The sequence below is a fragment of the Trachemys scripta genome, chromosome 15, assembly GCF_013100865.1.
Source record: "Trachemys scripta elegans isolate TJP31775 chromosome 15, CAS_Tse_1.0, whole genome shotgun sequence".
Classification (NCBI taxonomy): Eukaryota; Metazoa; Chordata; order Testudines; family Emydidae; genus Trachemys; species Trachemys scripta.
Genome location: NC_048312.1, coordinates 21,232,264 through 21,245,980, shown reverse-complemented (window position 1 = coordinate 21,245,980; position 13,717 = coordinate 21,232,264). Strand labels below are relative to the sequence as shown.

The window sequence follows — 13,717 nt, the reverse complement described above, 5'->3', positions numbered from 1 at the left end:
AATCTTGATGGTCAGAATGCCTCTTATTCTCACTAGCTTCAGAATTGTTTGCAAAATACCATATTTCCAGACAGTTTGGTAATATCCATCCCCATGAACTGTTGATAGAAGTGATAGAAATGCAGCTGTCTTACATCCGGATCTTCCAAGTAGATCTGTGCAGGCACAAGGCTCCACCTGTGCAGATTCCATTGCAGTAATAGGGCCTCAATTGGGAAAAGTGGAAACAAGAGCAGGTGTGTGGCCAGTTCCTTACGCTGATTGGTCTTGTGATTAATCCCTTGTGCTCAGGAGAGATGAGGAAGGTGTGCAGATGACAGCCCAACAAGTGTTTGAGGAGTTCATTTGTCAGCGTCTCATGCAAGGATATCAAATCATTGTGCATCCCAAACCACAGAAACCGACTACCACTGTACCACCCCCTCTGAGCAGCAGCCCCCTCTACAGCCGAGGTGAGTGTTACCTGCTTTGTAGTTCCTTTTCTCCATAATAAATTCTGTCCTGTCTTTCCTTCTCTCCTCTTCCCCCAACAGCCTCCACAGTCATCAGTCAGACTCATTCTTTCTCTTCACATTTTACTTTGTCTTACGTGATTGGTTACTTCGAGGGAGAGATTTCCAGATATGGTGCAGCACAAGTGAAGACAATGGAGAGTCAGCTGTGACTGCAGGAGATGGATATGGGGTTGGGGAGGTAGGGCATAGCCATAGTGTATCCAGGAAAGCAGTTCTGAACTCTGTTTGGAGACTTATAAGAACCCCTGTACCCACTGGGGTTTGAAATATGTAGGTGAGCCAGTTTAACATAGTTCGTGCTAACACAGGTTTAAATACAATTTGCCTAGTCGCTGTAGAACAGGTACAGCTATTTCTGAAACTTGTTTTTTTTTTTCCAATTTTAGTCTAGAATAAGTCTTTTGAAACATGACTTAAAAATGGCTGTGTCCAGTCCAGAGTGGGCAGGGTTAACCAGAACTGTCTTAAAACCATGCTTCAGCTAACACCGTTTAATACCCAGTGTAGATTGTCTCTAGATTACATGGGGTAATACGGTCCCGCTTCCCTGTGTTGGAATCACAGTCTAAGTACAGGATTTTATTTAAAATGTTGTTAATGATGTCTTTTGGACAAAGTTAAAGTAAGGGGAGGCTTGAGGGAGGTGAATCTGTGAGGGTAGGAATGAGAATTATTACCCTTTGTGATTTTGGGTGGGAAACAAAGGCTTAAATGGTGAGATTCGTTTGGAAAAACAACACATTAAGGGATTAACTCCAGGAATGAAACACAGAGAAGGATAGAAAATTATGCTGAAATTACCAGCCCATCAATTAGGTGCACAACACTTCTTGCAGCATGTCTACTGCTGATCTTGCTGAGCAAGCCTTCTTCAAAGAAATGGTATTAAAGATGACACTTGGTTTAAATAGCGTTTGGAAGCTCATTCATGGAATGTTACAGTATAGGTGCAGTTTGTGCAACAAAGCTGTGACTATTAACATAGGTGAACAGAAAGATGTTCTCTTTATGTATTACTTCTAGGCCTTGTATCACGAAATCAGCCTGAGGAGGAAGATCAGTATTGGCTGAGCATGGGCCGCACGTTCCACAAAGTCATTTTAAAGGACAAAATAATTACGGTCACTCGATATCTGCCGAAGTGAGTAACTCTCCAGTCAAGTAAGTTAGCACTACCTGTCCAGCAGACTTGCTGTCTCCTCCTACCTGTATTTGCTTGGATGACTGTATTCAATGCCTTCTGTTACGGGAGGAGCTGCCGTTGAGAGTGCTAGGATTGGTGAGGCTTGCTTTGTCTTTGTCAGGTATCCTTATGAATCTGCTCAGATAAACTACACCTACAGCTTGTGCCCTTCACACTCTGACTCTGAATTTGTCTCCTGCTGGGTCGAGTTCTCCCACGAGCGGCTGGAAGAGTACAAGTGGAATTACCTGGATCAGTATATCTGCTCTGCTGGCTCTGAAGACTTCAGGTGAGAGATCTCATTTTCCATCCTAATTGCTTTTTGTCCTATTTTTTTTCTTTTTTCCTTTTGATCTACAGTTGACCCAACATTTTTCTCTGTAAAGGCTTGAATAGCTCTGGTGACATGGTACTTGAGGGAGTGTTTGACCTGCTTTCATTGATATGCTATTATCAGCTCTGTTACCCTTGTTTGAATTTTACATAGCACCATTTTTGCATTGCCTGATTTTGGTGCAAAGTCTCACGCATGCTAGTATTTGTGATCTATTTCTTACCTTCCTCCATCCCCCGTGCATGCAAAAAAGTATGATGACATTTTGTCATCCTTGGACAGTTTCCCTGACTTTTCATTCATTTCTAGATGCAATTCAAAATTTCTTCCCTTAGTTTTTAAAACCTTCTGTGGACTTAAAGTTACAGACCTTGCTTGACTCTACTCCCTCCCCTCTGTCGACTTTAAAACTGGCCTTCTCTTTGTCCCTTCACAGAGTATCCCCAAAGGTGTTGAGCGCCTTTTCCTCTGTATCGTCTATCGAGTGAACCAGCCTCCTTGTATCTTTCCACCTCATTTCAAGTCTCAACTGAAATCCTCTGTGCCTTAGCCTGTATCTCTGAAATTTATTTTCCTTTTGCTTTTTACAGTAAAACCTTGTTACAGCATTGCCTAATGGGTTACATTAAAAGTGAAGGTCCATGTGACATTATCAACCTGGAAATTAGTTTTTCTGTACTGTGTTTCAACATGCTTGGTGGTAAATACCTCCCACTGACATTCATCCTGCTGAATGCCCCATTGCATGTAGGTCATTTGATGCTTTAATGGCACAGCCATGAGATCCGTTAAAACCATGGATGTAAGCGAGTATTAACTGCATTAATTGAAGTGGTTTCAGAGTAGCAGCCGTGTTATTCTGTATCCACAAAAAGAAGAACAGGAGTACTTGTGGCACCTTAGAGACTAACAAATTTATTAGAGCATAAGCTTTCGTGGACTACAGCCCACTTCTTCGGATGCATACCCAATTGAAGTGGGAGTGCAGTGGGGATCTGGTGATCTTTGCAGTTGTAACTCAGTGATATTGTAATCTACTTGTTGGACTCTAAGCAAGTTGGCACACAACCATGTTGTATAGAATCTCTCATTCACAGCTGTGAGGATATGCTGTACCCTGTCTGCTTTTTTTATTTGTCCACCATGTTCCTTCCTCCAGCCTTATTGAGTCACTGAAATTCTGGAGGACACGCTTTCTGCTGCTCCCAGCCTGCATCAGTGCCACAAAGCGCATTACAGAAGGTGAAGCACACTGTGATGTGTATGGAGACAAGCCCCGCTCTGATGAAGAGGAATGGCAGCTCTTGGATGGCTTCATCCGCTTTGTGGAGGGTTTGAATCGCATTCGTCGGCGCCATCGATCAGACCGGATGATCAGGGTGAGTCAGTGTTGTAACTAAACCTTAGTGGGGTGAGAGGCTGAATTTTTGAAGCACTTCTAGCTCTCTAATAACATTCCCAATTGACTGGCATTGCGGTAAGCGGTGCTGTACTGTACACTATGCCTGTTGGCTTCATTGCTTTCTGCTCAGAGAGAGTCTGTTGCTGAAACAAGACTGATATTTGGGAACCACCATCCACTGAAGGACTCTTTCACTGCTTTGTACTGTGGCTATGGTGAATGTGGGGGCATTGTGCATCCTGCTTCTAAGGGAATGATGCTCAGAAGATCCCTGTCCTCTATGGAATGAAACAATTCACTTTTCTGAACTGAGCAGGCTGAGTGCTGCACTCAGCAGCTCGAGTAAAGGAAGTCATATAGGTCAGTGGATCCATTGTCTATAATTGTACTTTGAGAGTCACCAAATGGTCAATACTATTAGCTGTTGTTTACAGGTATATGAAATTCACCCAAAGAGTCCTGTGCTGCGTAGGAAGTGTATAAATGAAGGAGAGTATGTTTAGTAACTTTGCTAGTTCAGGGGGGTCTAATTATTTTTCCCATCTTAGGTTTTGTCTGCAAGGGGGAGAATGAACCACCTACCTATTTCAGAATAACTCGCCCGTGTGGAGATACTGTTCTGGAATAAATTCTGAAATAATTACTCCATTTTGTGAGAACAGTAATTATTCCAGAACAAAGTCACTTTTATTTTTGGAAAAGTCCCCCGATGGGGAGCTATTCTGGAATTGCTATTCTAGTCAGTTTCCCCGTGTAGAGAAGCCCTTGCTCTTTTGTTAGGTGCTGTCTCCAAAGTATTATCACTGTTATAAGGTGTGACTTTATTGTTGATCAGCTGAACCTTGAAGACCTTGACTCATTGTTTCCTCTTCTGTTCCTTTTTACTTAGAAAGGGGCTGCTCTGAAAGGCTTGCAGATGGCTGGCCCAATCTCCTCTCACTCTCTGGAGCCTTCTGGGCCTCCTGTTGGGAAGAAGGGAACCTCGGCCCTCTCAGCCCTGTTGGAAATGGAAGCCAGTCAGAAGTGAGTCTGAATGCTAAAGTTAATAAACACCCTTATCACAGAGCACCCACCTGGCACGGGCTTCAGCACATTGGGGAATTTATCATCAAACAAAGGAAGCACCTCAGATTTTGCTCCCTGAGAGGAGTTACAACAGTGGGGCAATGCCATTCTTTTCAGTAGGACAGGGTATGTTACATCTGTACAAGTCCAAGGGTAGCAAAGAGAGAAGATTATATTAGTCATTTACAAGGACATCATCACCATGGTATCTTGGTGCATCACACGTGAAACATGTTTGTACCACTTGCTACGGGCAGCAATACTGGCCCTACCCCCGAATGAATCACCTACCCACTATGAGAGAAATAAGGAAAGTGGAGGAAGTGGTAAGGAAATGCCTTAGTTTAGATCCACCCAGCATAGTCTTGGCTAAAAAGATGAGCTTTGCACCAGGCTCTGAAGGATGACCATCTCTGACACTGACAGTTCAGAAGGATTGAACTCCACATTTTGAGATCCTTCCATCCAGCTGGTAGGATACAACACAGTCAGTATAACATTACTTTGTATAGAATTGTTCATAAAACATTTGGGGATATGGTTTGTCAAGTCCAGTAATATATCATTAACATTCTTGAGTTATGACATCAGACATCAGCAGGTCTCTCAACTACACTCACATTCCAGTAATGAAGTTCATGTTCATGCTTGCTTATATCCATTACTGTTACTGTTCTGAGGGTACTAAACATCATATGGGAATGTGTGTGATATATTAAGACCAAGCTAGTAGGAAAGCTGTACCAATGTCAGTGCAAACAAAACTATTTCCAGACCCTTGCTGAAGACACCCTGCTTCCAATCCGGTTGTGCCCATCTAGGACTGACAGCCATAGCTCCTCAGATGATCTATCCATTGGGGGTGTGGGAGAGAGGCAGTCTCTAAGCTAACCAGATCCCACACTGTAGAGATCTTTATGCATTAAAACCAAGATCTTTAATGACACAGCAAATTTATTTGGAATCTCCTGATTAATGTTGTTAGAATATTCAAAATCTTCATTATGAACTAAAACACTTCAGAGGAGGTGGTAGGAAAGTTACTTCAACTCAGGAAATATAACGTACAGGGAGGAAAGAGACTAAACAGGGAATTGCTGGTGTGATTCCAAATTCCATTTTGTGATAACACTAGAGTCGTCTTTGCTCTCAGTGTTGTGGGTGGATTTGAGAGTAAGTCCCATTATCACAGACATTCTAACTCCTTGTTAACGCCCACTCGTGCTAATCAGTTTTACGCACACACTCGCATTCACCTTCCCACATGAGGAGAGAATTAATTCAAGTCCTTGAGCAGGTGACACCAGCAGGGAGATGAGTCTTGCAGAAGGATTTTTGAAGCCACAGCTCATACACTGTAGGAGACACTGCTGGTTAACTATGTTTGCATGTTAGCTTTGTGAGCTGCCTTCCTTCTCTATTGGAATAGCTTCAGTGTGTTTGATTTTCTGGTGCAAGACTAAAGCCTTGTCCACACCAAAGATTTCAGCTACCAGTGTAGCTGCACCAGCGCTGGTGCAATGCAGTTTATATTGGTGCATCTTAAAAACTGAGCTACTTTGTTTTAAATCACATCTACACCAAAGATTAGGTATGGGTGCGGTTGCACTGGTAGCTAACAACTCAGCCTAAGCAAGGCCTCAAACCTCCTAGTTACCTCTTCCCTCTGTTTTTGTGTTGGGCTTAGCAATGCATTGTGGGATGGGAGCAAGCACCTGTTCATTTTACATGAAATGTCAATTAATCTTCTTTTCTGTATCTCAAAAATGTTTGTGTCAGTTCATACTGGCTCTGTTTTGACTGAATGTCCATATTTGAGATTCATCAGCTCAGGCAGAAATAGTCTATAGGTTCTGTGACGGGTTGGATCACAGAAACCCCCTTGGGAGCTGCCACCCAATGTGCAAAGACTACCCCTGCTTCTGTTTTCCCTGCCAGCTCAGGACTCCAGCACCCTGTCTTGCTGAGCCAGACACTCCCGTCTGGCTCCAGACACAGACCCAGGGTCTGAATCACTTGTCCCAAAGCTGCAAGTTTACCTGAAAACAGCTCGCAGTAGCGTGCTTGTCTTTAGCACTCAGATGCCCAACTTCCAATGGGGTCTAAACCCAGATAAATCCGTTTTACCCTGCATAAAGCTTATGCAGGGCAAACTCATAAATTGTTCGCCCTCTATAACACTGATAGAGAGATATGCACAGTTGTTTGCTCCCCCAGGTATTAATACATACTCTGAGTAAATTACTAAATAAAAAGTGATTTTATTAAATACAGACAGTAGGATTTAAGTGGTTCAAAGTAGTAACAGACAGAACAAAGTAAGTCACCAAGCAAAATAAAATAAAATGCGCAAATCTATGCCTAATCAAACTAAATACAGATAATCTCACCCTCAGAGATGTTTCAGTAAGTTTTTCTCAGACTGGACACCTTCCAGGCCTGGGCACAATTCTTTCCCCTGGTACAGCTCTTGTTGCAGCTTAGGTGGTAGCTAGGGGATTCTTCATGATGGCTTCTCCCCTTCTCTGTTCTCTTCCCCCCTTTATATATCTTTAGCATTAGGCGGGAACTCTTTGTCTCTCTGGGTTTCCACCCCCCCTCACTGGAAAAGCACCAGGTTAAAGATGGATTTCAGTTTAGGTGACATGATCACATGTCACTGCAAGACTTTATTACTTACTTGCCAGCACACACATATACAGGAAGACTCACAGGTAAACCCATCCATCTGCAGACAATGGGAGTCATCAAGATTTCAAACCATCATTAATGGTCCACACTTTACACAATTACAATAGGCCCTCAGAGTTACATTTTATATTTCTAGTTTTAGATACAAGAGTGGTACATTTATACAAATCAGATGATCACATTCAGTAGATTATAAGCTTTGGAATGATACCTTACAAGAGACCTTTTGCATGAGGCATATCCCAGTTACTTACATTCACTTATTACCGTATTTTCTCTAAAACTATCTCAGTTACATTATATTGACTTATCAAGTTTTTTATAAAACCATATAGACTGCACAACGTCACAGGTTCATGTAAAAAAAAAAAAAAAAAAGACCTAAATAATATATTTTGGCAGTCCAAACTGCCATTTTCCTTTTAAAAACAAACAAAATACTCAGCTACTTGTAAGAGATTTTCACTCTAACAACTCCCATCATAAGACAACCGAGTTAGTCGCATTTTATAAATTCTAGTACTATTCCTTCTGCAAATCCCTATGGAGAGTGCTCTATGATAGCTGCGTTTGCACAAAAGTGTCTGCCTAAAATGGCTGTAAAACTGAGGCTAAGTAGATGTGTTACCAGAGATAATTTAGGAATGATGGTGAGTAAATTCCAAGAATGCTGGTACCAGATATACCACTGAAAACAAGGAGTTTGATCCTAGTGTACTAGGGGAGAGCTGTGAACATATTCAGAGGGCAGCAAATACTGTGCGCTAGGAAAACGAGTTAATAGATTCAGGACTCCAAGGTATTGTGTATATGGGGTAAAATTACCCTTTTCTAAAAAGCTGATAGACCCCTTTGGGGTTGAGTGTAGGGGAAAGCATCTGTCTCTAGAAAGCACAGTAATGCTTCCTCCCAAAACAATAGTTTTCAGCCAGTGTATAGTCCAACCTGGGACACTATGTAACAATATTTATGGCTTTTTATCCTTTGTTTTAGGACCCTGGGGGAGCAGCAAGCAGCAATGCTTTCTGGGAAGAGCTCTGCCCAACCTGCTGAGAGTGGGAGCATTGCCATCACTCCCACCTATGTGGACAGTCCACGCAAGGTAACAACACTCTGGCCCAGTCTTTAGTTGATACTTGAGAGAGTCTTTTCTGAAATTAACAGAGTTCTTGGAGTGATTGTACACATACATTCCACTCTTGATTCACATGTGCGCCATGCGTGTGAGGTCAGATTTTTTTTTTTTTTTAAAGCTAGCAACGTCTGTTGGGGCTGCTGCTTTGCATCCTAGATGTCCTTGTTCATCCCCCCACACACTCCCAAAAAGGCAGAAAGGGTGGGGCAGGTCCAACTGTCCCTCAGTTCATTCTCAGTTCATCTCCCCTGCAGCGTTGGCCTGCTTCTCTGTGCACTGTGCTTAGTTAGTCTTCTTGCCTATTGGCAACACACAACTTGTTTTGCTTTATTTTAGATAGGTTCAGGTTTTAAGATAGAAACACCACACAGACAGCCTCCTACAGGGGCTCTAGCAAAATGGCAGAAGCTAAATCTCTGAGGTTTGAAATCTGCCCCTTGTGGGAAGCTTCAATGCCACTTAATGGTGGGCTCTTTAAGTGCTTATTTTGTTTAGGAGAGGGACGTATTCCTGAGCGATGTACCTCTTTTCTAAGCAAACTCAAAGATAGAAAAGCCTGCTTAAAATTGTTCCTCTTGGAGCACTCTACAAACCTCATTGGACACTGAAAGGAAGGATGCAACTTTAGACCTCAGTCCTCCAGTCTGTCATTCTGAAGAGCCCCGGGGAGCCGAGATTCCACCCTAAGCCTCCAGAGCTATGTTGACCGAGAAGCTCCAGTTATTTGCCTCCGTTCTGGCTTTGACGTCTGATGGGGTCGGAAGGAGCACTGCTCCAGAGCTGAGGCACAGGTGCCTACTGAGTCAAGACACAAGATTCATAAGTCTGACTTGTCTCGGGATTAACTGTCGAGGGGCAGCCCACAGCCTGAGAAGGGCCCGTTTGGTATCTTGCTACTGACCATTAAGAAAGCGTTGATGGTACAGTACCCAGGGCATATACAGCATCCCCTTGAAGATCTGGGTTTGAATGTAGTTTGTATTGCAGTTGAAGTTTTGACCTTTTCACTAATAAACACGTATTTGTATTGGAGACATGGACCTCACTGAGCTGCATGAGAGGAGAAGGTCAATACACTTAAACTTGGACAAGCTTGGTGCAGAATATGAAGACTGAAGTACATTTGCAAACCTTCAGACCCTAATTTGTGCTATAAAATCTCATCTTAAACCTCTACTGCATAGTAACCTGCACTTCTTCACTCCTCTCCCCTAGTTTAAAAACCACACTGCTTTTTGCACCATTGCTGGGATTTTGCATAGCAGGACGTGGGGGAGGAGAGTGATGGGGAACCAGCATGCTCTACAGATGGAGGAAGGAATAGCTTGGCTGTCAGTGATTCCTGCTGACTCCATTGGCAAAGTATTTTATCACATGCTACGTAGGAGACCTTGCTCTAAGCACAAATGCTGCTGGCCATAATCGAAAAGTAACCATATTAAAATCTGTCCTTCATGAAAGATTTAGTGTAGAGTTCAGACAAGTTCATCAGTCACTGGCAGTGCTTGGATACTCCAGTGATAAACTCTTTTATAAATATCTACAAATAGAGATTTTAAAGAAAGGAAAGGGTATTTTCACATTCACAGGTTACAATTAAATGTTTCCATTTGTATATGAAAGATTCCGAACAATAGCAAACCTCATCAAGCAACTTCTGACTCACCCAAAACCATCAATAAGAGCATGTCTCAGACTTCTGGAATACATGACCTCATGCATCACATAAACATCCTAGAGCTCAGAGCCATCCACCTGGCATGCAAGGGATCCTGGCTGCTACCCCTGGGATCAACAATCCAAGTGCTGACAGACACTACCACAGCTGTGTGTTATATCAACAGACAAAAGGGAGCATTCTGAGTCCGTCACACCAAAATGCACCTTCCCAGGCTGCAGGACACTATGGTGGATCAACTCAGCAGGCAGTTCTCAGACAACCATGAGTGGTTAGCATGATGAGTTAGCTTGGTACAAAAACCATTTGGGAAACACCTGGCAGTTTGTAAAGTTGCTTGCATTAGCATGTGTGTTTGGGGCCACAGCTCACCTGCCATGTTCCTGCATCAAAGAAGGTGCCAGGTTTATAACCATGTGGTGAAGTCCCTGAGGACATAAGTCATGTGTACATGTACCCCAGATACAGGCCCAGCTTAGTAACTTCAGCCTGGAGAAAGGCTTGTGCCTAAAGAAGGCAACAAAGAATGAAAACACAAATGAAAACCTAGAGAGGATCATTTGCTTTATCTTTTGTGGGAGGAGGCTCTTGGCACAAGTCCTTGGTTAGCAGCAAGGGAAGAGTCCATGCCAGGTATGTGTGTAGGAGGGGGAGTGCCCATTTTTTATTTGTGCATGCTTTGACATTGGTGAAATAGCTTCTCTACAGTGAATTTCTCTCCCTCTCCCCTGCACCGTAATAGAATTTGAGGCTGTGCTCAGAGCTGCATGTGCTTGGACAGGCCCCTGATCAGTGTGATGGTCTAATGTGATTGACTGGGGCATCTGTAACAAGGAGGCGGAATGTCTCAGAGCAGAGTCTGCTGATGCTCTGAATTCTGATGTGCCCGCCTATCTGGACGGAGGTGTCTCTTTGGATTTTCACTCCCTCCCTGTGGTGACTGCACACTTGCACAACGCTGTCTTTGCTTTTCTTCACCTCCTTGTTCCTGTCACTGCTGCCGCTGCTACTGCTTCTACTTCCTCCGATGCCTTCAGGATGGGGCCTTCTTTATGGAGTTTGTTCGCAGCCCACGCACAGCTTCAACCTTCCACCTGCAGGTCAGTTTTGAATCAGATCTTCCCATCCCTGGCATCTGGACTGAAACAATGAAGTGCATCTCAGGTCCTGAACTTGTAACTGAGGAAGCTAGGCCTGGGCTAGTTACCACATGTGCTCACTAGTTTCTGCAGTGGTGAGATGCGCATTGCACCAAAAGGACAGTAATTAATATAAAGGGACTGCTGGTGAATACACTTATTTCCATCCACAGCTCTGTATTTGTATTGTGTTTTGGATACTCCTGTACCTTTCCTAGTTATTCTTTACTTGCCAAATACTCAAACTTTTCCTTTCACTTCGTTAGTAAGTTCCTGATTTCCACCTTCCTTCACTAAACAAGAATGGCAATAGCTCTTGTCTAATTTTCTGTTAAATATCTCCTGTGACATCTGCTTGATAGCTGGTGCTGTAGAGAACCAGGTCAAGGTCCCACCTTAGGATTCTTAGGTCACTCAAGGATGGAAACATTGTGGAATTCACTGTGGTCTCATGGGGTAGTAGTGTCAGATGCCGTTTGCGCACTCCTTAGTAGTTGGTTACAGGGTAATACATCCTCAGAGGGTGCTGCTAGTCCAAGCCAGCTCTGAGGTTGGGAGGGATGAATGTGCTGTAACTTCAATATGGAGCATCTGCCACTTTTGGCTGTATCGAAAGGGCACAATTTGCAAAGTGTGAGAGCTTGGGAGGTGGCAGCGAGGAGAGGTGACACAGAGTAAAGCCTTCTCCAACCCCCCGAACTGTCTGTCATCCTCCATCAAACTCCCTGCTGAGGGGAGCTGTATACTGTCAGTCAGGCCCTGTGCTTGAATCTGGGCACTGTGGAATCACAAAGGCAGATAAGCCCTAATTGTACACTTGTTTGAGTTAGACTTTCTCTGCCGTTCACGTCTCCCTCACCCACTCCTCTTATGTAGCTTTTACATAATTTGTCTTTCCCTAAGCCATATGTGTTAATGACAGATGGCAGCTGATAATTACAGCCTGTCTTTTGCTGAATCTTTCTGCGTTCCTGTTCTTTCTGAAAGGCTTTTATGTTAATTTTTGCTAACTATTCAGTCTGCCATGGACTAGTACAAGTGTTCCTGCGGGAGGAAAGTGTCCTGTAGTATCACTCAGTGACACGGCTGTGGGCGAGTGCCAATCAGTCTCCCGATACTACCCTAAAAAAAATCAAAGATAGCTGGTTTATGGCTTCTTTTTAGAGAGAGAGAAAGAGAGGTGTGCATGGGTGTGTTTTGTTTTGTTTTGCATAATGAAAGCTGAAATCCCTCTGCTGAATTCACCTGCTTCAATCTCAGAGAAAGAGCTGAGGTTATCTTTTAAATTGCTCACCCCTTCCATTCAGTGACTTGAGATCCTGTTCTATCAGTTGCCATGGCTGTGTGGTGGTGCTTATTCTCTTAAATCTAAATCCTTTCTTGTTCGTTTTAAAATTTGAAAATATCAGACTGCAGCCAGCTTTGCTACCTTGTCACCAGTTCTCTTAGCACGGTTGCTGCTTACTTGATGATCTTTATGTTAATCTGGGTCAATTTGGGACACTGATGTAATGAATTGCAGAGTTGTCAGTAGCTCTGACCAAAGCAAGACTGTGTTTGTCTTTGTTGTATATGTATAGCTGCATAAAGGACTGCCTACCCCGGGAAGAGTCTGAGCTGGGGTGCTTACGAGAGGCTGGGGTAGTGGAAAAAGGATTGTTCTGTGAATTACAAGGTGTTGCTATGTCGCGCTCCTTACAGGTCTCTATAGATCAGACAGTTCCTCCAGCCCTAGATGGCAACATGTTGATAAACACAGGCCAGTCAGCTGATAGGGGCAGCACTCAGCCCCTTGGAAGCTCTCAGAATATAGGAGACCAGGGATATGCCACAGCTGGCTCCATTGAGAACAGGTAAGAAGAGCACAGCAGTTCTGTAATGATATTCTGTTTAATACATTCCTCTTGCTGGTAACAGGGGTGGGGGTACTTAGCATAGGAAACATAGGACAATATGTGCTGTGCTCATGCCATGTGTGTCAGCACTGGAAGGCACATGTCACTTGAAGACCATGTTCTGTGACTTAGATGGAGAATGCTGTCCTTGAATAGTGGCGCTAAAACCAGTCTTCTAGTCCAGTTGTCCAGCATTGAATGGACATGAGCCTGATTTCCCTCACCCCAACAGTCTGCTCCTTCCAGAACTTTTTTGTGGTCTATTAGTGGAGCACTCTGAAGAAGCCAGGGTTTGAATGGACGTGGAAATCCAATATCTTCTCTTCTCTGAGGAGAAAGGGGTCTCTCCAGTGCGTAGTTGGATCAGGTGTGTTGTTGGAATCCAAGGGTTCCAATCTGGTGGTGAAACACGGTGGGGGAAGTGGTATTAAAAATAAACTACAGTAGCACCTGTTTCCCATGTTAGTATCTTTAAAATGGCGTGTTTTGAATTGCTTCTGAACTACAGTGCATGCAAATAGGGTTTGTATAGCATGAGTAAATCTAGTGCAAAAATGTGCTTACAGCTTTTACCTGTTCTTTAGTCATCTGTTTATTCCTTAAAGGTAACTAACTCCTCCCCTTTGCTCTGTGCTGCACTAAGGAGGTTTCCTAAGGCAAGAGCTACATGCGTAGACTCT

At 43.5% G+C, this 13,717-nt stretch overlaps 1 protein-coding gene across 8 annotated transcripts in view; it reads left to right on the top strand.

The window, feature by feature from the left end:
• Window positions 1–13,717, top strand: part of DEPDC5 (DEP domain containing 5, GATOR1 subcomplex subunit) — a 61,438-nt gene that overhangs the window by 33,112 nt on the left and 14,609 nt on the right. For 7 of the 8 annotated variants that reach the window (XM_034790625.1, XM_034790623.1, XM_034790624.1 and 4 more), the window contains 7 exons: window positions 292–452; window positions 1,539–1,656; window positions 1,820–1,987; window positions 3,192–3,411; window positions 4,324–4,457; window positions 8,184–8,292; window positions 12,844–12,995. In XM_034790625.1, the coding sequence (XP_034646516.1) occupies window positions 292–452; window positions 1,539–1,656; window positions 1,820–1,987; window positions 3,192–3,411; window positions 4,324–4,457; window positions 8,184–8,292; window positions 12,844–12,995 (1,062 nt within the window). Of the gene's footprint in view, window positions 1–291; window positions 453–1,538; window positions 1,657–1,819; window positions 1,988–3,191; window positions 3,412–4,323; window positions 4,458–8,183; window positions 8,293–11,040; window positions 11,104–12,843; window positions 12,996–13,717 lie in introns of all 8 variants that reach the window. The other variant, XM_034790629.1, reaches the window with a different exon arrangement.